The 23,795-nt window shown below is 42.4% G+C and overlaps 1 protein-coding gene across 1 annotated transcript in view; it reads left to right on the plus strand.

The window, feature by feature from the left end:
• PPHLN1 (periphilin 1) overlaps nt 1-23,795 on the plus strand; it is a 1,295,616-nt gene that overhangs the window by 976,909 nt on the left and 294,912 nt on the right. Inside the window, exon 7 of the mRNA XM_044087450.1 lies at nt 1,023-1,105. Coding sequence (XP_043943385.1) covers nt 1,023-1,105 — 83 coding nt within the window. The remainder of the gene's footprint in view (nt 1-1,022; nt 1,106-23,795) is intronic.

Consider the following 23,795-nt stretch of genomic DNA (forward strand, 5'->3'; position numbering starts at 1 on the left):
GGTTACAGTGAAGGTGTCCCACTGGACTCTGTCATAGGCCCTTACTTGTTTAGATTGTATGTTTCAGGCCTAACACTTTCATCTGAGGTGTTCCCCAGTCTACATGCAGATGACCTGAAATTGGGTAAACTGATTACATGTGTTACAGAGAAAGCATGTCTTCAAAATAATTTGACTAAATTGACCATTTGGGCACAGGAGAATAATATGCTGATAAATGCATCAAAAACTAAGCATATGAGATTTGGGAGACATAAATTGAAAGGTGAATATTTAATACAGCACATAGTGATTGAAACTGTAGACTCATTCAATGACCTGGGTATATGGGTAGATTCAGCTTTGAGTTTTTCTAATCATATCAACCAAGTGGTTAATGATAGTTATAAAACTATAGGTTGTATAAAAAGATTTATAACGTGTAGGAAATTGGAAATGATGAAGTCATTATTCGTTAGTTACATTAAACCCAAACTTGGGTATGGAATAACAATATGGAAAACTTATAAGAAAACAAGCATGAGTAAACTGGAAAGAGTACAGTGGAAATATACCAAGGGCATCCTTGGATGTGAAAATTTGTTATTATGAAAGACTAAAATATCTGAACTTGTACAGTGTCGCTTATAAATATCTGAGAGGAGATCTTATCCAGGTATATAGGGCATTTAGAGACGACTACCTCTGGGAATGTTTGGGGTTATCAAAAGGTACTAGTGTATGTTATCAGACAACCTATGTAGAAGATTCTATAGGAATGAGAAGTGTACTAATTGGTTCTCTGACAGAGAAGCTGATGCATGGAACAGACAACCAAATTACATTAAATAAAGTACTAGTTAAGATATTTTTAAGAACAGCCTGGACACTTATGACAAGTGTTTTGGTATATTGACTAGTTAGAAGGACATCAATGCCTATGCTAGAAATATTTGTATGCATGTATTGTGATAGTGTAGCAGACCCACCTAACTTTCAGGGTTGATGGATGCTTTTCCTTTTTTCTTTTTTTTTTTAAATAGGCAAAGACCGTACGAGCATTCATTCACTGAACACGTCAAGAGATGCATCGCCACCAGGCTCTACAGTTGTACCTTCTTCAAAAGTAAGCATATTCATTGTTGGAAAATGTCAAATACATTTTAAGAAAATAACAGTATGTTTGTGTCATTTCCAGAACTGGCAACAGCAGGTAGAGTAGAAAGGGGCTGTTAAGGGAGGAGACTATTTGTACAACAACAGTGAACGTTCATCACAGATGTTCATCGTGCATACAGCTGCAGTCATAACAGATGGGTTCTCCTGCGTCAGGCTGGTCCTCGGTCGGCCGAATTCCAAAGTCTAGGTCTGGCGTCGGTTGTCGTCGCTTCTTCCCTGACGTCAGTGCGACAGGGGTATAAAAGAAAAACAACACGCTGTCCAAGGTGGAAACTCAATTCTGCACGATCCTTACATAGAAAATTCCACAGGAACCCAAGTGTGAATGCAAATGTAAACTGGAAACAGTTTATTCACAATTAAAAACCACAACACGTAGCAAGAAACCAGGGTTAAGCGCTTTCATCTAACAATTAGACTTCTTCAGAACCCTGAGCACAAGAACCAATCCATTTAAATACAGTATTGACTTGTTTAGGCGCCAAAAATTTTAAAGTGACATACAAGTGTTTAAAAACATAGCCAGAAATCAACATAACAATCTTATACTAAAAATGTATGATAATAATAAATGTGTAAATGAATGTAAAATGTGTGTAGGAAATGTCTAGTTATATAAAAAGGGCTTGATGCTAATAAAATCATTGACTCCTGTAACAGGTGGCATTGGTCCTAAACTGCCAACAAGCCTCTTTTCTGGCCAAATCCACCTTCCAATTCCCCCCACATGGTGAAACATCTACCCTGTCAATAATAAAAAACTTAAAATAATGAGTATTATCATGTAAGGAGACATGGTGGGCTAAAGCATTTTTAAGATCACCCTTCCTAATTTTGTATAAGTGTTCATAAATACGTTTCCTGAAAAACCTCTCGGTCTTACCGATGTAAAACACAGGACATTTTGAACACAAAGCTAAATATACTACCTTAGAAGTCTGACAATTACCACCCTTACTCTTGACATATGTTTTGTTAAAGTTGTCCAACCTAACTCCACTACTTTCAAGGATAGATGAACACTGACCACATTTCTTTGTAATACCTTGACTAAACCTTGATATCTTTTTTAATTCAAGTAAATTCTTAATGTTAGGACCTGTTCTATACACAAAACTCGGTTGACTTCCTAACACATCCATGCACTCATTGTCAGATTGTAAAATTTTCCAACATTCAAAAATAATATTTTTAATAAATTGTACATGTGGAGAAAATGTCAAAACACAGACTCTAGAGGGTTGTGTTAAAGAGGAAGGACAATTCTCTCTAAACAAATCCCCTTTTCCCAAAATAGGGAAAAATTTTTTACCCCATTCACGAGTAACATAACAAATAACTTCACTCAACATACAGTCCGGGTATCCCCTATCCAAAAACATGGATCTAATGAGTTCCATTTCGTTGATCATAACAGATTTGGTAGAGGACATACGGGCGGCCCTGACACACTGCCCCTTAAAAATATTCCTAAAGGTGTACCTGGGATGGTCACTTGAAAAATGCAGGTAATTATTCGAAAAGGTTTTCTTACGATGTATTCTAGATTCAAAACCATACGCTGAGTGACTAATGAAAGTATCCAAGTAAGCAATCCCTGAAGTTGAAACCTGATGTGTGAACCGTAAAAAATTCGTAGACTGATTGATATAGTCCATGAAATTGGAAATCTCAGTAACTGACCCTTTCCATAAAATGAACAAATCATCCAAGTACCTGTTGTAAAAAATAATCTTAGAAAAATAGGGGGAGGGGAAAAGAAAACATTTCTCCCACTCATACATGACAAGGTTGGCGAAGATGGGTGCACAAGAGGCACCCATCGCCACCCCTTGAACCTGTCTGTAAAACTCCCCTTCAAAACTGATATAATTGTGATCCAATACCAAGGACATCATATCAACCAAAAGACAAATTCGGTCCCAAGAGAAATCTGAAATAGAACGTAAACTGTTTTCAAAAAATGTTAAACCAATTTCCTTTATATACATGAAAAAAGATCAACTACGTCGATAGTCAGAAAAATAACATCCCTATCCCATAACTCTGGTGTTAGTTTCCCCAAAAAAGACCAAGAGTCCTTAACAAGGTGGGGAATTCTCCCATACAAGGGTTTGGTCCATCGATCAATCACCACACCTATGGGGAAAGTTTTAGATTTACCACCAGAAACAATGGGTCTAAAGGGGGGGTCAGAAACACACTTGTGGACCTTTGGAATCCCAAAAATAGTAGCTAAAACTGGAAAATCAACCTTAATGAAGTCATAAATATCCTTAGAAATACTTTCATTAAGTAGATATTCTTCTATAACAAGGTCAATTTTACGGTACCCTACATTAATTTCGTTTAGGGATACCACTTCATAATTCCCAGATTCTAAAACAATTTTAGTCATGGCATTAACATAGTCCACACTGTTAAACAAAACAACTCCACCCCCTTTATCCGGTTTCATAACCCGTATGGTGTTATTAGAAAGAAAAAAATCCAAACATCTACGTTCACCCTTGGTAAGATTATCTAGACTGTCCAAAGAAATTGTTTGACTATTGATAGTGTTTAATCTATAAATATCCTGACATATCATTTGATCAAAAAGGGTCACTTTTGGATGTGAAACTGGTATATAAGTACTTTTTTTTAGATAATCCAGTGTTAATAGTGTCCATATGACTATTGTAGTCATTTTTAAATTGCATAGCCAAATTAAGGCGTCTGCAATATAACTTAACGTCCCGAATAACATTAGTTAGAGTCAACTTATTAGTAGGCACAAATTTAAAACCTCTAGAAAAAAGTTTGAACATATCAGGGGTAATTGTGTCAGTGTAGTTAAAAATGTTAAACCCAGAATGGGAAAAAACAATCTGTTTTTCACCCTTGATGGGGAAATCCGACTCAGTCGTGCCATCAAGTACGTCAGCATCTTGAGATCTGTTTACCATCTCCTGTTGTTGGACAGTAACCTTTTCTTTGGGGCTGGAAAAAATCGCCCCCCTGAAAATTGGAACCCTGATCAAAATATCTGTTACCTTCATTACTTAAGTTAAAACCAAACCTTTTACCCATATCTTTTCTTTCTTGGGGCCAAATATATACATTTTTATTATTATAGCTATCTAAATCCCTAGAAATTTTCCTACATTTCCTATAATACACATTCTTAACCCTTTGTTCTGCTGAAAAAAATTGCTTATTATATAAATCAGTCCATTCTAAAAAATATTGGTCATGTTTGATGTCATAATCAAGTTTTTCCACTTCACCAATAAGCTTGGACAATTTTTCATCATTAGTTTTTAACAATAGGCGCATAAAATCAAAACCAAAGCTGTCAAAAAGATTATTAAAATTGTGCTTAACGTTGTCATTAAAGTCAATACCAAGGGGCAGTTTAAAAAACCTAAGCCCCTTTGGAACAATGTTTATAGCTAAACATTTAGACAAGTAAGCATTATCAAGTTTAATACATTTAATATTGAATAACTTTTTTCCAAAGTCAAAAATCAACTGTTTAATGTCCACTTTGTCCCCTTTAATAGGGTCTGGATTATTCCGCCTGTCCATATCGTCACCAAAGTCATAATTGTCATCTAAAAAAATGTCCAAGGTATCCAACTTCGTGAAAGTCCCACCAGGAACCTTCCCTGTATGAGTTGGTATGGTTTTGAATCTAGAATACATCGTAAGAAAACCTTTTCGAATAATTACCTGCATTTTTCAAGTGACCATCCCAGGTACACCTTTAGGAATATTTTTAAGGGGCAGTGTGTCAGGGCCGCCAGTATGTCCTCTACCAAATCTGTTATGATCAACGAAATGGAACTCATTAGATCCATGTTTTTGGATAGGGGATATCCGGACTATATGTTGAGTGAAGTTATTTGTTATGTTACTCGTGAATGGGGTAAAAAAAATTTCCCCATTTTGGGAAAAGGGGATTTGTTTAGAGAGAATTGTCTTTCCTCTTTAACACAACCCTCTAGAGTCTGTGTTTTGACATTTTCTCCACATGTACAATTTATTAAAAATATTATTTTTGAATGTTGGAAAATTTTACAATCTGACAATGAGTGCATGGATGTGTTAGGAAGTCAAGAACAGGTCCTAACATTAAGAATTTACTTGAATTAAAAAAGATATCAAAGTTTAGTCAAGGTATTACAAAGAAATGTGGACATTGTGGTCAGTGTTCATCTATCCTTGAAAGTAGTGGAGTTAGGTTGGACAACTTTAACAAAACATATGTCAAGAGTAAGGGTGGTAATTGTCAGACTTCTAAGGTAGTATATTTAGCTTTGTGTTCAAAATGTCTTGTGTTTTACATCGGTAAGACCGAGAGGTTTTTCAGGAAACGTATTTATGAACACTTATACAAAATTAGGAAGGGTGATCTTAAAAATGCTTTAACCCACCATGTCTCCTTACATGATAATACTCATTATTTTAATTTTTTTATTATTGACAGGGTAGATGTTTCACCATGTGGGGGGAATTGGAAGGTGGATTTGGCCAGAAAAGAGGCTTGTTGGCAGTTTAGGACCAATGCCACCTGTTACCCAGGAGTCAATGATTTTATTAGCATCAAGCCCTTTTTATATAACTAGACATTTCCTACACACATTTTACATTCATTTACACATTTATTATTATCATACATTTTTAGTATAAGATTGTTATGTTGATTTCTGGCTATGTTTTTAAACACTTGTATGTCACTTTAAAATTTTTGGCGCCTAAACAAGTCAATACTGTATTTTAATGGATTGGTTCTTGTGCTCAGGGTTCTGAAGAAGTCTAATTGTTAGATGAAAGCGCTTAACCCTGGTTTCTTGCTACGTGTTGTGGTTTTTAATTGTGAATAAACTGTTTCCAGTTTACATTTGCATTCACATTTGGGTTCCTGTGGAATTTTCTATGCAAGGATCGTGCAGAATTGAGTTTCCACCTTGGACAGCGTGTTGTTTTTATTTGTTGTGTGCTTTTACAACTATTTAGGGGTATAAAAGAACCAGCCGACTCCATTTTCTTCAGTCTTTCTTGCCGCGCGGTGCCCGAAGCAGAAGCAGTTCGCAAGTGCCGGTCGGCCAGCTCCTGAAATTACGAAAATTTTGCAACCGAAGTCTTCTTGAAAAGCTAAGTACCCCGTTGGGGAAACTTTTCTTGCCTCAGACCGATGTCAGACAAAGTTAATAATTGTATTTCATGTGGGAAGCAAATACCGCATAAGGATTTCCATTCCCTCTGTATTCCTTGTTTAGGCCCAGACCACGACGTCTCGGTCTGTCGCTTTTGTGCTACATTCAACAAACGCACCATTAAGCATCGGGCGGAGTTCGCCCAGCATTATTTTGGCAAAAAATTTAACTATATTATGTCATCGGATACTCCGACTCCAGTTTTGTCTAAAAAGCGCAAAGATAAGGACCGACACACAAGGTCCGCGGCCTCAACCAACACCACGCCAAAGCCGACCACAGGTGGTCCGGTTTTCAGCAAGGTGCCTACGCAGCCCCTGACTACCGACGACACTTCATTGGCGGTGTCTCCTGTGCCCGAGGTCGCAGGATCCTCGGCCCACACTCCGACTACAGATACCGAAGCCACTCTTGGCGGTGAATCTCAAAATGTGGACAGGTCTACCTCCTCTCAAGGTGTCTTCAGACCTTCCTCTTTTTCCATCAAGGCTTTCACTAAGTCTAAAGCAGCCATGCATTCTAAGAGACAAGCTACCCAGGGCCCATCTCCAGGCCCCATGCCTAAAAAACAGATGCTTAAAATGGCTGAGGATTTAATTACTCTTATCAGGGGTTCTCAACCCCCCCCAGACTAAAGGCCCAGAGTGGAGGAAGAATCTCCCTCCTCTAATCAGGGCTCCATTATATCAGAGCACTCTGATGAACAGGAACATTCTTACTCGCCTTTTGAAGACTCTGATGCAGAGGAGTCCATTCCCTCTGTATCCCCCCCAGAGGATTACTCATTTGGGGAAACTTTGCATACCTTAAGGGAACACTTCCACTGGGAAGGCCAAGATTATTCAGATTCCAAGAAAAGGCTTAGGGAATTTCTCTTGCTACCTCAGCACAGGCCTCTGGCTATACCTCCTGTCTTGGACATACTAGATGATGTGTACTCGGAGGCCTGCCTTAACCCAGATTCTCTACCTCCAGCCCCAGTCAAGCCTGACAGGTACTACAGGGTTCCTGACTCTCACCAATTTCTATACAAAAGCCATGCTGCTGACCCAGAAACTATCTCACAGGGCCCCAAGGGAATTCAGGCCTCCACAGCTAAAAATCCATTACCTTCCGAGAGAGATTCCAGATCCTTAGAAAGGTGGGGGAAAAAGGTATATACCTCGGCCACCTTAATCATGAGGGCATTAAACTTGTCAGTTCCATATGCTAAAGTACCAACAGTTTCTGTTATCACAATTGAGAAGTAAAATGTCACAACCTGAACAATCAGACTTGAAGGAGTTGCAGGATTTGATGCATAGTGTAGAACAAGTGGGTAAACATACCTTACAATGTGGTTTTGATGCTCTAGAGGCCTCATGTAGAGCTGCTGTTACAGGATCAGTCATACGTAGACATGCCTGGCTCAAGGAACAAACCTTACCAGATCATGTCAAAGCTAAATTACTAGATGCCCCTCTACAAAAGGATGTATTGTTTGGTGCTAATGCTGAGGAGGTATTAAGGAAAATTGAGGAAAAGGCTAAATCAATGCAAACAGTGAAAGATTTGCTACAGGTACAACCCCCACGTTTCAGTAGAAATTGGCCTTCCAAAAATTGGTCCTTTCCAGCCACGGACAGACCCCAAAGAGGTAGATACAGGCACCCGAGGGGCAGAGGGCAATCCCAAGGATCGTTTAGAGGCAGACAATGGCAAGCTCCTACACAAAGAGGTGGTGAGGATAACTCGCAGCCATTCAGAAAGCAAGCCCAATGATTTTCCCCTTTGCATGCCAAGCAAGGCTGAACTGGCAGCACCCTTAGGCGGAAAACTGGCATTATTTTCAAAAAATTGGCATATTGTCACAAAAGACAAATGGATCCTGAACATAATAAACAGAGGCTACAGATTCCATTTTCACACCCTTCCAAAAATGAGGCATGCCAAATCTGCCACACAATCAAAGGGCAGAGGCACAAAGACAAATTTCAGATCTCATAGACATGAAAGCTATTCAAGAGGTACCTACACACGAACAAGGTCAAGGTTTTTATTCCAGACTATTCCTGGTACCAAGGAAGGGAAAAGATTGGAGACCTATTTTAGACCTATCCATCCTAAACACATTTCTACTCGTATCAAAATTCAAGATGCTCACTCTACAGCAGCTTCTTCCCATGCTGGGCAAGGAGTCTTGGCTGGTAACATTGGACCTCAAGGAGGCATACCTGCATGTCCCAATCAGACAAAATTGCAGAAGATACCTCAGATTTCTTGAAGGTTCAACCCATTATCAATTCTCTGCATTGCCCTTTGGTTTATCTACTGCGCCCAGAGTATTCACGAAATGCCTGGCATCAGTAATTGCCTACTGCAGACTTCAAGGGATACAGATATACCCCTATTTGGACGACTGCCTGATCCAAGCGGACAGCAAGCACATACTTGTGAAACATCTGGCTTATGTAATAATGTTGTTGAATTCTCTGGGATACACAGTCAACAAAAAGAAATCAAGGCTAATACCCTCTCGGAAAATAATTTTCCTGGGTGCCAACTTGGACACAAACACCCAGATGGCCTACCTCACGCCAGAGAAGCAGGGGCAACTAACTCAATACTTCAGAACACTAGCAAATTGCACCAGGCTGACTGCAAGGAAAATCCTGCAGGCTCTGGGATTCATGGCATCTTGCATCTTACTAATCCCATGTGCAAAGCTGCATATGAGGAAACTTCAATGGTACCTGAAAAACCTATGGTCTCAACACAGCAACAGTTTGGAAACAATAATACCACTAATTCCATGTCTTCAAAAGTAATTTCTGTGGTGGGCTCAAGCATGCCAAACAAACACAGGTCTCCCATTCAGCAAGCCTCAAGCAAATCAAGTCATCACAACAGACCACTCGGACTACGCCTGGGGGGGGCGCACATGACAGATCGGTGCATTCAGGGCAAATGGTCCCAAAAAGAAAAGCACCTTCACATCAATCAAAAGGAAATGCTAGCAGTAATAAATGCTATTATAGCTTTCAAAGACCTTCTGCAACCAGGTCAACTACTGATAAGGACGGACAACACCACAGTAATGTGGTACATAAACAAACAGGGAGGAACCCATTCATACCCCCTATGCAGGCTGGCCATGTCACTTTGGAACATGGCCCTGGACTTACAAATCGAACTTCAAGCACAGTACTTGCCAGGCAAGGAAAACACGCTGGCAGACAACCTAAGCATAAATATGACAGATCCACACGAATGGAAGTTGCATCCTCAAGTTTTTACAGAGATAATTCAAGCATGGGGAAGGCCAGACTTAGATCTCTTTGCCTCCCACAAAAATCACCAATTGACAAAATTCTGCTCAAGGATTTTTCATCCAAAGGCCTGGAGAGTGGACGCTCTCTCTTTCAGTTGGACATCAATGACAGTTTATGCCTTCCCACCTCTTCCTCTGCTGCAGACAGACCAAAGATGATTCTCATTGCTCCAGACTGGCCAAGACAACGCTGGTACCCACTCCTGAGGAGCCTGATGCATTCCCCACCATGGACCCTGCCTCTAATGCCTCTTCTTCTGACTCAGCACAGCTTCAAAACTCTTCACAGCCAGCTAAAAACACTCAATCTAGCCGCATGGAAGATTCCTTAGCATCACAACAGACCCTACTCTCCAAGGAGGTGCAGGATGTCATTTTGGAGGCCAGAAGGCCGTCTACTAGAAAAGCTTACTTCGCAAAATGGAAACGGTTTTGTGTCTGGAATGAGAAAAAGGGCCAGGATCCTGGAAAACTGAATTTACCTCAAATATTACAGTATCTAGCTGAGCTGCTAAGCAGTGGACTTTCATTCTCCTCCGTCAAAATCCATGCCTCAGCCATTTCTGCAGAATACAACACTGATCCACCCTTATTCTCTCACCCCCTCTTAAGACAGTTCCTCAGAGGGGCTAAGAATCTAAAACCCCCAAGGAAACAACCAATACCTGCTTGGGATCTCAATTTCTTTCTAGAAAAGCTGACCTTGCCTCCTTTTGAGCCAGCTGCCTCATCAGATTTGCAACATTTGTCCTGGAAAACAGCTTTCCTTCTGGCTATTACCTCAGCTCGTAGGGTATCAGAACTACAAGCTCTCATGGCTGTGCAGCCTTTTATCATCTTCCATCAAGACAGAGTTTCCTTACGAACCAACCCGACCTTTATGCCAAAAGTGGTATCCAGGGTAGCTTTGAATCAGGCTATACACTTGCCTACCTTTTTATCCTAATCCTCAAAACAAAGGGGGGAGAGATTACTACATTCCTTGGACATCCACAGACAACTGCGTTATTATTTGGACAGAACAAAGCGTTTCAGAAAATCAGAACAGCTCTTTGTGTCCTATGCTATAGGAGCTCAAGGAAAGCCAATTTCCAAACAGACAATCTCAAAATGGATAGCCCACTGCATACGCTTTTGCTATTCTTTTCATGGCAAAACTGTACCTACAGGCATCAGATCTCACTCCACAAGGGCCACGGCTACCTCTGCAGCTTTTCTCAGAGGAGTTCCTACCAAAGATATTTTGGAAGCAGCCACTTGGAGTTCTGTGCATACCTTCTCCAAGCACTGCCACCTCCCATTATACTCCAAATCTAGAGCGGGCTTTGCCACTGCAGTCTTGCAGGGCATTCTGGCTCCTCCTAGTTCCACCTAGTGCCTACCACCCCTTTCTTAGCTTTGGGATTCTACCCATCTGTTATGACTGCAGCTGTATGCACGATGAACATAGTACAGTTTTGTACCTACCATAAATGTAGATGTTCGAGTGCTAATACAGCTGCAGTCCAGGTCCCCCCCCCCCTCCTTCCCCTCTTGGGACAGGCCTATTGGCTAACACCTCCTCATGCAACCTGATTGGGGTATTCATTCTTGATGTATTTGCTTGCACTATTGTATTTTGATTATATGGCATTGCTTTATTACACAAATTTATGTATTGCCTTCCTTCTGGGGGCAACTGACATCTGGGGCAAGAAAAACTGAAGAAAATGGCGTCGGCTGGTTCTTTTATATCCCTGTCGCACTGACGTCAGGGAAGAAGCGACGACAACCAACGCCGGACCTAGACTTTGGAATTCGGCCGACCGAGGACCCGTCTGACAGCAGGAGAACCCATCTGTTATGACTGCAGCTGTATTAGCACTCAAACATCTACATTCATGGTAGGTACAAAACTGTACTTTCTCACCCTGACAAAGTGTAAAGTAACTCATGACAGAATAACGCAGCAATTTGTACTGCTTCACAGTGCATCATCCAGCTGTTGAAAATGTTTCGTTTTCTTTGATTTGCTTTATTTTTGATGACTTGATGCATGATCTGCTAGAAGTTCTTTTATCATTCTCTGATGTAAAATTGAAGCAACTTAGTAATATGAGAAGATGATTGTGACCAGACTGCAGAATTTTTCTGATTATGAATTGCAACAAAAATTAAATTCAAGTACCATCAAAAAGTGGGAAAGAACAAAACAGTTCTTTGGAAGTGTCTTACCATGGCTTTGAATACAAAGGGGACATCTAGATCTAGAAAGATTTTCTTGGAAAACCTACACTATGATCTTCAGTGAATTCTTTGATAATGAGCTTTTGACTGTCTTCTGACTCCGAACTTAACACTTCCGGTGACCTCCATAATGACATTTCTCAAAGTACAGGTCTATAATGATCCAAACCCTTGTAGCGATCCCCCAAAGTTAACATTGGTGGCAGAGACACCAGCAATGTCTGGTCTTTGAACCATGCATTTCTGTTGCAAGTTTTAGCTCTTTGATGCCTTTTTTGGTTATTTAAGATTTGTTTTGTTATTTCTGATATTGGATTGGTAAGGCTTACTTTTGAGTACTTTATTAATACAAGTGATGGTCATCATTCTTGGACTTTAAGGACTTCTGTACATTTTCTAAACAGCATTTAACATTGAGTGTCTTGCAGCACGAAGTATTTTGTTAAGTTTGCTGCAATTTTGCAGAAGAGCTTTGCTTAAGAGAGGGGAGTCTTTGGAATTTATTTTTAACTGTTCTGTCTTGAGGTTCATAGCCAGTTTTGTCAGTGCAGTAACTGGTGGCATTTACTGCTGGCTGATCTGCATTTTCCAAAGTGCGTTTTTATCTGGAAAATGAATTCCTAGCCATCAGAGTTAGTAGTAAAGGAAAACAAAAACAGCATCTGTTGTATTCTTTCAAAGCAAGCAAAATGAAATGCTATTTACACTGCCGGATACCTCAATGAAAAAACATTCAGTTTCAAAACTGATTAACAAAAATACCTGAATGAGCATTTTTTTCAGGATACGTTTGCTCCCTGCACCCCTTTACTTACATGTACTTAATAGTTGCACAACCATAAGGAATTTCTCAAATGCTTAATCTGTAGTTTGTTTTTTATGTGAGGCATTGTCACCCTTTCACTACCAAAGTGCTTCATCAAACCCGTAGTTCTCTTCAGATGAATCACTCCCAAAGGCTTTGATATGTCATCACTGATGCATCATGCTCATTTCCAAAACACACAGGTTCATAGGAGGTTACTAGGCTATTGGGCCTAGAGCCTTTATAAGCCTAGCCATGTTATACCCTTGTTCCCTTATTAACCAAGTTGTATAAGCCTAGCCATGTTATACCATTGTTCCCTTATTAACCAAGTTGTATAAGCCTAGCCATGTTATACCATTGTTCCCTTATTAACCAAGTTGCATGGTCTGGATTTGCAGCATGAGTCTGTGATCAGCACCGAATGCCCTTATCTAAGAGGGCATAGATGACACCCCTGGGGTAAATTTACATTCTCCCATTAAGTTGTCCAAGTTGCATTTAAGTAGGGTCATTGCGGAGCTCTCTTTTACATGAATTGGGAGTTTGTTCCAGAGTGGTGGCAGTCTTTGAGAGACATATCTCTCTCCAGTATGTCCTGTTAATGTTGCAGGCTAGGTTAAGATCCCTAGAGTAAATGAATCTTGGCCATGTTCCTAGGCTACAGAGCAGTGTCGGACCCTCCCCTGATGGAAATGCTGCAAATCCACAAGTCCAGTCAGTCAAGTGCATTTTCTGATTTAGACTCCTAACATTAAGCAGCATAACTTGGGTTTGTCTCTAATGGATTTTTTACATCAGAAATGTAGTTATGACATTGCCTAAAAACGGCACTATGGAGGAGGAAAATACCTTTGCCGTTAACCAAAAGCCATCAAGCGACAGGTGAAGACCATCTCTGGCAAAGCAGGGTGGTCTGTCGACCATATCTTCCCAGGATGACAGATACTGGATCCCCCTGGATTGACATCAGTAATACAAGGTACCAGAAAAATATTAAATACCCTATGGGATGCAGATTTATTTTAGGCCAGTAGATGAGTCCATTTACAGCCATTCTACTCTGGTTTTAAACATTCCATAATGAAAACTGTGTGAAATCTTAGCTGTTAGAGAAACGAATGGTACATTACCTGTGCAGCCTTAAAATGATGGTCTTACAGTTCTCATACCCATTCTGGACACGGAAGTGCATCTAGATGCTTGCCACATCCAGATTTGAAAACACCAGAGATTTTGTTAGTTGGGCAAATGTTTATTTGCAGAACAGATCAAGGAAGGAAAACTCCAAGCAACTTCTGGTGAGTTGTTATATTTTCAGGACTTCATGCATATACCGATCGGTTATATAGGTAAAGGTCAAACACTGATATGGTTTTACTTTTTATAAGGCAGTATTGTGCAACTAGCCCTTCACAGAAGGACTTCATGCATACACCGATCAGTTATATAGGTAAAGGTCAAACACTGATACGGTTTCACTTTTTATAAGGCAGTATTGTGCAACTAGCCCTTCACAGAAGGACTTCATGCATATACCGATCAGTTATATAGGTAAAGGTCAAACACTGATAGGGTTTCACTTTTTATAAGGCAGTATTGTGCAACTAGCCCTTCACAGAAGGACTTCATGCATATACCGATCAGTTATATAGGAAAAGGTCAAACACTGATACGGTTTCACTTTTTATAAGGCAGTATTGTGCAACTAGCCCTTCACAGAAGGACTTCATGCATATACCGATCAGTTATATAGGTAAAGGTCAAACACTGATACGGTTTCACTTTTTATAAGGCAGTATTGTGCAACTAGCCCTTCACAGAAGGACTTCATGCATATACTGATCAGTTATATAGGTAAAGGTCAAACACTGATACGGTTTCACTTTTTATAAGGCAGTATTGTGCAACTAGCCCTTCACAGAAGGACTTCATGCATATACCGATCAGTTATATAGGTAAAGGTCAAACACTGATACGGTTTCACTTTTTATAAGGCAGTATTGTGCAACTAGCCCATCACAGAAGGACTTCATGCATATACCGATCAGTTATATAGGTAAAGGTCAAACACTGATAGGGTTTCACTTTTTATAAGGCAGTATTGTGCAACTAGCCCTTCACAGAAGGACTTCATGCATATACCGATCAGTTATATAGGTAAAGGTCAAACACTGATAGGGTTTCACTTTTTATAAGGCAGTATTGTGCAACTAGCCCTTCACAGAAGGACTTCATGCATATACCGATCAGTTATATAGGTAAAGGTCAAACACTGATAGGGTTTCACTTTTATAAGGCAGTATTGTGCAACTAGCCCTTCACAGAAGGACTTCATGCATATACCGATCAGTTATATAGGTAAAGGTCAAACACTGATAGGGTTTCACTTTTTATAAGGCAGTATTGTGCAACTAGCCCTTCACAGAAGGACTTCATGCATATACCGATCAGTTATATAGGTAAAGGTCAAACACTGACAGGGTTTCACTTTTTATAAGGCAGTATTGTGCAACTAGCCCTTCACAGAAGGACTTCATGCATATACTGATCAGTTATATAGGTAAAGGTCAAACACTGATAGGGTTTCACTTTTTATAAGGCAGTATTGTGCAACTAGCCCTTCACAGAAGGACTTCATGCATATACCGATCAGTTATATAGGTAAAGGTCAAACACTGATACGGTTTCACTTTTATAAGGCAGTATTGTGCAACTAGCCCTTCACAGAAGGACTTCATGCATATACCGATCAGTTATATAGGTAAAGGTCAAACACTGATACGGTTTCACTTTTTATAAGGCAGTATTGTGCAACTAGCCCTTCACAGAAGGACTTCATGCATATACTGATCAGTTATTTAGGTAAAGGTCAAACACTGATACGGTTTCACTTTTTATAAGGCAGTATTGTGCAACTAGCCCTTCACAAAAGGACTTCATGCATATACCGATCAGTTATATAGGTAAAGGTCAAACACTGATAGGGTTTCACTTTTTATAAGGCAGTATTGTGCAACTAGCCCTTCACAGAAGGACTTCATGCATATACCGATCAGTTATATAGGTAAAGGTCAAACACTGATAGGTTTTCACTTTTTATAAGGCAGTATTGTGCAACTAGCCCTTCACAGAAGGACTTCATGCATATACCGATCAGTTATATAGGTAAAGGTCAAACACTGATAGGGTTTCACTTTTTATAAGGCAGTATTGTGCAACTAGCCCTTCACAGAAGGACTTCATGCATATACCGATCAGTTATATAGGTAAAGGTCAAACACTGATAGGGTTTCACTTTTTGTAAGGCAGTATTGTGCAACTAGCCCTTCACAGAAGGACTTCATGTATATACCAATCAGTTATATTGGTAAAGGTCAAACACTGATACGGTTTCACTTTTTATAAGGCAGTATTGTGCAACTAGCCCTTCACAGAAGGACTTCATGCATACACCGATCAGTTATATAGGTAAAGGTCAAACACTGATACAGTTTCACTTTTTATAAGGCAGTATTGTGCAACTAGCCCTTCACAGAAGGACTTCATGATTCTTCTTTAACAAGATGCACATCCAGGCAGTTTATTAAACTGTGACAAAACAAAAATAAGAAACAGTTGCTTTAATTTGCATAATGTTTTCAACTTTACATTTAAGCAGTGTTGGTGTAAGTTATGCAGAGGGTTAGTTTTGATGCTCTGTGAAATTCATTGTGACAGCATTCCTTACACTTTCCTGAACCCCCATCTGAACTCTTACTCCACTGAATCCCACAACCCATCTCCTTAACTGCTCCACAATCCATATGAACCCTCCATAACTCCCTAGGGCCTTTTCTGGATTTTTACTCATCCCACTCCACACATGGCTAGCAGCCCCCGTCCCAGTCTTAGTGAAGGAGGCCTTATAGCAAGCATATCAACTGAATGGGAGTGAAATTCATGGGTTGCAGGTAATAGGATCCTGCTTTTATCCATGCAGTTGTCATCTGTAGTCACTATCTGCTCATGATCTAAAATATGCTGAATAAGTTAATAAATACATTTAAACAGAAGATGTTAAGTTGTCAATCTCGCCTTCATTCTTGCTTGATGGGTTCGGAGCCGATCCTCGGCTCCGACTCGGCACTTGCTTTAGCTCGAGAACTCCTTTTACCAGCTCGAGGCAGCCCCATATCCCATGATGCAAGGCAGTAAGTACCCAGATCTCGCTTTGCGCCGCTTAGGAGGTCTTCTTTTTACCAGCTCCTGGTAAGTTGTTCACATTTGTGATTTTCTAGCCCCTTTTTAGTCTAAAACTAATTTATTGATAGTTTAAGTTTATTTTTCTACCCTTTCTGACAGAAATTCCCTGTCTCCTTTAATTTTGTTAGTGAATTTTTTCCCTATCCCATCCCCCCCCTGTTAGGGTGTGTGTGTTGGTTTTTTATAGAATACCTCTTGGTATTTTGTTTAATTTAATTTTGACTGGTGTGTCTGTGTGTTGTGTTTTTCGGCACCATGTCAAAGGAGAGGGTCTCAGGTTTTAAGAAGTGTGACTCGTGCTGTCAGAAGATGTCTCTGACAGACGGTCACACTTCTTGCCTGTATTGTCTGGGCCCTCTTCACCTGCAGGACTCCTGTGCTATTTGTCACTCCTTCAGCCAGAGAGTCCTGCAGGAGAGACGTAATAAGTTGATTCTTAGGGTCCTTCTTAAGCCGGAGGGCTCTCCTGCTAAGTCGGCTCCACCAAAATCAACAAAACCTGCCAAGGCCCAGGCTTCTGTATCTAAGCCTGCGGCCTCGGCTCCGACTCGTATTGAGTCGAGATCGGCTCCGGCTGGAGCCGATTCTGGCTTGACAAAGCTTTCGGCACCGATGGCTATCGGTGCCGAATCTGTATTGTCCGCCGATGTCGGCTCCGATCGGTTCCGACACCCATGTGGCACAGGCATCGGTGTCGGCTCTGATCGGCTCCGACACCGTTACTGGTGGCTGTATCGGCTCCGGCTGGAGCCGATACATCGAAGCGTTCTGTCGGCTCGAAGTCGGCGCCGACAGGATCTATAGTATCGGCTCCGATGACTCATTCCAGGAAGAGGTCGAGGTCTCCTTCCTTGGAGCCGATACTTTCGGCTCCGGCTTCACCTCTTCTATCGGAACGGAGCCATCGGAGCCGATCTTCAAGGTCATCCAGGTTGTCAGATCATGACCTAGAGAGAGTGGTCAGTAGATTACTCAAGTCACAGGTACTGGCCCAAATGTTACACAGTCCGTCTCAGCAGACGACTGTTGGTCCACACCCCGTTACAGTTCCTCCTTCAACTCTACCCCAGAGCTTGGAGTTGGAGTCTTCGGGCATGGTTACTGCTACGGCTGGAGGACGGATACCTCCTTCTGTTCCTCCAGCCCCTACTCTTATCTCCTCTTCCGTAGAGGGATTCGGTGGTCGTGCTTCCATGGTCTCCTCCGAGGGGTGAGTGGCATCAGACCCTTGTCCGAGCCCGCTCTTCCCCTTGGAGCCTCGGCCTTGGTGAGCTCGGCTCCGACATCTGCCTCGGAGACTTCCCTTCGGTGGTCCCTGGAGTTCCTAGCTCTTGGAGCGGGTTCTCTCGGACCTGCCTGGGAGGGAGCATTCGAGGTGATGAGGAGTGTACTGGCCACTGGTATCAGTCAGCAGTCTGTTCCGTAGCTCCTCCCTCTATAGTACCTGTTGACATCTCTGCCACTTCTCTTGCTACAGGACCCAGAGATCCTCCGCCTCAGGTTTCCCCATTGGGAATTTCCCCTCTTCCGAGGATTCTCCTGATGTTTCGGGAGATCCTCCTAGGAAGAGGACTTGTAAGAGGAAGCATGTAGACTCCCCGAGTCTGTCACTTCGGATACTGACTTTGATGAGTCAGAGGGATCCCCTAGATCCCCCTCTGAGGATGTCTCCTTCTCAGACATCCTAGAACTTCTGAAACAGAGGGGAAACTGGCCCACCAACAATCCCTCTGAGGATGAGTCAGTATACCTAGAGGCGTTTGGATCTCGGCCCTCCACCTCCTGGGTGTCTCCGCCTTTCGACCCCTTATGCAGGTTATTGCACGAAAGGCGTGGGCAGCTCCTGACTCTGTAGAGCCAGTCCCTAGGAGGCCTTCTAAATTTATCACTGCCCCTAGTGACAAACAATTCCTTACCAAGGGTGTCCCCGCTGATGCCATGGTGGTGGCTGCGGCCACCAAAAAGGAACTTGCAGATCCTTCCGTGCCCGTTCATCCTCCTAATAAGGACTCTAGGACCATGGATAGGTACGGTAAGCGGATGTTTTCCTCAGCGACCTTTGCTATGCGTTCGCTGAATTACCTATGTCACTTCACCAGACTTCAAAGAGATATCCTGAAGGAGCTGGGAGAAGTAGTTCAGGATCCTACAGCTGCAGGGGCTCAAGAAAAGATTGCTTCGCAGCTAGGAACCCTCAATTCCGTTGTTAACTCCTCCATGCGGCTAATATCTTATGCTGCGGATGGAGCGAGTAGAGCCGCAGGCACAGGTGTGGCTCTTAGACGCCAAGCCTGGATGCGGCTATGTGATTTTGCGGATCCCTTTAAGGCGTCCTTCACAAATTCTCCCTTTGATGGGTCAGCTTTGTTTGGCCCTCAGGTGAAGGAAACCTTGACCAGGTGCGAGCAGGACGGCAAGACTCTTTCTGCTGTTGGAGTCCGTTTTTCCACCCCTTCTAGGCCTTATCCCAAAGGACAGAAGGGCGGGAAGATGTGGTTCCGTAAATCCCAAGGAGTCACGCCGGATTCACGTGGTCAGTTTACCCCTAGAGGCAGAGGGGGTAACAATAACAGATGCCGCTCTAGAGGCAGAGGGGGTCCGAAGAACCAGGGAAACAGGGAGCCTCTCGCTGACAAGCCCTTTCAGCATCCCTGAGGTGTTGCCCGGCTGTCCCTCCTTGGAGGCAGTCGGGGGAAGATTATCACTGTACCCAGAAGCCTGGCATTCCCTCACTCAAGACAGATGGGTACAGTCGATCATATCCAAGGGTTACATAATTCCTTTCGAGGAAAGTCCTTTCCCCTCAAATTCCCTTCCAGATGTACCACCCGGTCTAAGGGACATTGCAGAGTTAGAAATCGCAAAACTACTGCAAAAAAGAGCCATTCAGCCAGTTACATTAGACCATTCAGAGCCCGGAATCTACTCAAGGTTCTTTTTGGTCCCCAAAAAGACGGGAGACTGGAGACCAATATTGGATCTCAGCAGACTCAACAAGTCTGTCAAGAAGACAAGATTCCGAATGGTCACTCTACAGTCAGTTCTGCCCTTCTTACAGAAGGACAACTGGATGTGCTCAATAGATCTTCAGGATGCGTACTATCACATCAAAATTCACAGACGCTCCAGGAGATTTCTCCGCTTCCGGCTGGGGTCCAGTCACTTCCAGTTCAGAGCCCTGCCCTTTGGTCTCACTACAGCCCCCAGAGTGTTCACCAAATGCATGGCAGTGGTTACGGCTCACCTGAGACGTCAAGGATTCCAGGTGTTTCCGTATCTCGACGACTGGCTCCTGTCAGCCACCACCAGGCATCAGCTTATACAAGCCAGGGATTACACAATAGGCCTTTGTTCTCATTTGGGCATCTCAATCAACTTCGAAAAATCATCCTTATCGCCTTGCCAGTCTATTACCTTCATAGGCGCAAACTTAAACACTGTTCGGATGTCAGCTACCCTTACAGAACAAAGAGTTTCAGACATTCAGACTCATGTCAGGATCATTCTGGCCAGCAAGAAAATACAGGCCAGAATGGTTCTGAAGGTATTAGGTCTCATGGCTGCGGCCATTACACTTCTTCCCCTGGCTCGATTCTACATGCGCCTTCTTCAGTGGATGCTGTTCACACAGTGGTCATACCAGCAACTTCCAATGCGTCACCAGATACTGGTAACACAAACATGCAAAGAACATCTTGCTTGGTGGATCACATCGTCTCAGGTTCACCAAGGCAGGTGCTTTGTACCTCCGTCCCCGATAGCCACTGTCACCACGGATGCCTCCCTGATCGGGTGGGGGGGGTCATTATCAGGGCAGGATGGTTCATGGGACGTGGCAACCGTTCGAGTACCATCTGCACATAAATGTCCTGGAGATGAGAGCAGTGCTTTTAACGTTGCAAGCCCTCAACGACTTTCTTCCCGTAGGGACAATTGCAGTCCACACAGACAACATGTCTGTAGTTTGGTATATCAACAAACAGGGCGGAACCAAGTCCTACCCCTTGTGTCGAGAAGCGCTCAGACTTTGGCAATGGGCGATCTCCTCTCATCGGTTTCTGGTAGCAACGCATATCCCTGGGATAACCAACATTATAGCGGACAGATTGAGCAGAGCTATCCTCATGCCTCACGAGTGGTCTCTCAAGCAATCTATAGCGGAAGAGATTTTTCTGGAATGGGGTCGTCCATGTTGCGATCTTTTTGCTACTCCCCAAAACAGCAAATGTCCAGACTTCTTCAGCCTCTTCCCTCTATCAGGCCATCCCCCCAGAGACGCTCTGACCCAGGATTGGCCCCAGGGACTTCTTTATGCCTTCCCTCCTTTTCCTCTGATCCCTCAAGTGATCCAGAAAGCTACCGTTTTGAGAGCCAAATTGATTCTCATTGCCCCTTACTGGCCTCGACAAGTTTGGTTCCCGTTCCTCCATCATCACCTTTTGGTGCAGCCGTGGCATCTGGACCCAGTGCCAGATCTACTGATTCACCAATCCGGTCAGCTGCACCGGTCAATCCCCTCTCTCAACCTCACAGCATGGTTGCTCCACTTCCTTCCTTAGCCAGGCTTCCTTTGATCTCTAACCCAGTTAGAGACATCATAGTAGCTTCACTAAAATCCTCTACCAGGAGGATTTACACAAGCAAATGGAACGTTTCTCTTATTGGGCTAAGGCCCAAAATATTGATCCTTTTACTGCCCCTGTTCAGGCAGTTCTGGACTTCTTAGCAGAGATTTTTCATGCAGGCTCCTCTTCTTCCACAGTCAGAGTTCAATTGGCTGCTATTTCTAATTTTCATGTCGGGACAGCAGATCATAATATTATGTCCCATAGGCTCTGCAGGGCCTTCTTGAAAGGAATTTTCCTACTAAAGCCTCCAATCAGGAATCCTCCTCCTCAGTGGGATCTAAATTTAGTGCTGACATCCTTGATTCTTCCCCTTCGAGCCAGCTGTTTCTTGTTCCCTGAAATATCTTTCTTGGAAAACTTTATTCCTAGTGGCTATTACATCTGCCAGGAGGGTGTCTGAACTTCATGCTCTTTCGGTTCGACCCCCCTATTTGATTTTTCACAAAGACAGAGTATCTTTGAGAACTAATCCATCCTGTTTACCTAAAGTCGCTTCAAAGAATAATCTGAATCAATCCATTGATCTCCCTGTATTTTTTCCTAACTATTCAGATAGAGCTGAACAAAAGCTACATTATCTTGACGTCCACCGTCAACTTAGATATTATTTGGATAGAACAAAAAAAGTTAGAAAATCTGATCAACTTTTGTTTCCTATGCGGATAATAAAAAGGCCTTCCTGTTTCTAAAGTGACTTTGTCCAGATGGCTTTCTTCGGTCATCACTGAAATTTATACTCAGGGGAAAACAGCTGTGCTCAAAACCTAAAGCACATTCAACTAGGAGTTTAGCTACTTCTACAGCTTTTCAAGCTAGACTTCCTTTGGACACTATTTGTGCGGCCACTTGGGCCACTCCTCACACTTTTGTTTCCCATTACAAATTGGACTTGGCCTCCAGGGACAGAGCCAGTTTTGGCTCTACAGTCCTCAAGAGTTTGTTCCATTGAGCCACCCAGGATAGAGGTGCTAGGGACGCGGTCCCATCAAGCAAGAATGAAGGCGAGATTGACAACTTAACATTAAGAAGTTATGTACCTACTATAACGTTCCACGTTAGTTGTCTTCTCTCGCCTTCTTTCTTGCGACCCTCCCTCCTTCCCCCTGGCCTGGACAGACCTTGTATAAGAAACTATTATACTAAGGACCATTCAGACCTGGTCCTTTTTCCATCTGTAAGTTTCTTCTTCCTTTGGGAAGTATTTTATGCTTGGTGTTATTGCCCTTTGTCAACAAACGAGATCTGGGTACTTACTGCCTTGCATCATGGGATATGGGGCTGCCTCGAGCTGGTAAAAGGAGTTCTCGAGCTAAAGCAAGTGCCGAGTCGGAGCCGAGGATCGGCTCCGAACCCATCAAGCAAGAAAGAAGGCGAGAGAAGACAACTAACATGGAACGTTATGGTAGGTACATAACTTCTTATTCACTGAGGCTCTACTTAAGAACAAAATATATGTGTATACCTTTGCATTACGTTTTTGTACCTGTTGCTGGTATATTTCATAGGAAGCTATAAAAGGGTTATTTAATAAATATACAGAGTATCTTCAGAGGTTGGCTTGATTTCTACAAATGTCACTGTCAAGTTTGTTTTTGGAGCTATATCAGATAAGTTATGTTTAACTAGTACATCTCCCAATGCTAAAACTGAAAAGACAAAATACACTTTATCTACAGGTTAATAGCACACAAAGTTGTATAGTGATGGGTGTACATGGTTTTCATGCAGCCCATACATGAATGTGCAAATCTGCTTCAGTTGCTATTAACTTGGGTTTCTGTGCTGCGCTTAATTAAATGCACAATGCCAAAAAATGTAATTCTACCAGCCAAGCACACACATCCAACAACCACCCAACTCACTGAATTTGGCTAGCTAACAAGTCCGCTTTCTACTCTGCCAAACTTCCCCCAAACAGACAACACCTCTAGATTACTCACCATCATTCCAAATGATCACAAAAAAACACATTGAAAACACAACTCCACAAAATCCCAACAGGATCTAATCGTCTGATCAGGGAGTACATTCTCCATCCCCACCAAACAACTCTTTAACCTCTGCCTCTTGCACAGTATCCTCCCTCCTCTATGGAAAAATGCCACTGTTAAGCCGATATCAAAAACAGAAAAACCCACACATCTTTTCAGACTTAAGGTCAATGTCTATACTCCCCACTCTAACGAAAGTTTCTTAAAAATTTGCCTTCAGTCAGCTTTTTG

The sequence above is a fragment of the Protopterus annectens genome, chromosome 11.part0 (assembly GCF_019279795.1).
Source record: "Protopterus annectens isolate FY-2018-M chromosome 11.part0, PAN1.0, whole genome shotgun sequence".
NCBI lineage: Eukaryota > Metazoa > Chordata > Ceratodontiformes > Protopteridae > Protopterus > Protopterus annectens.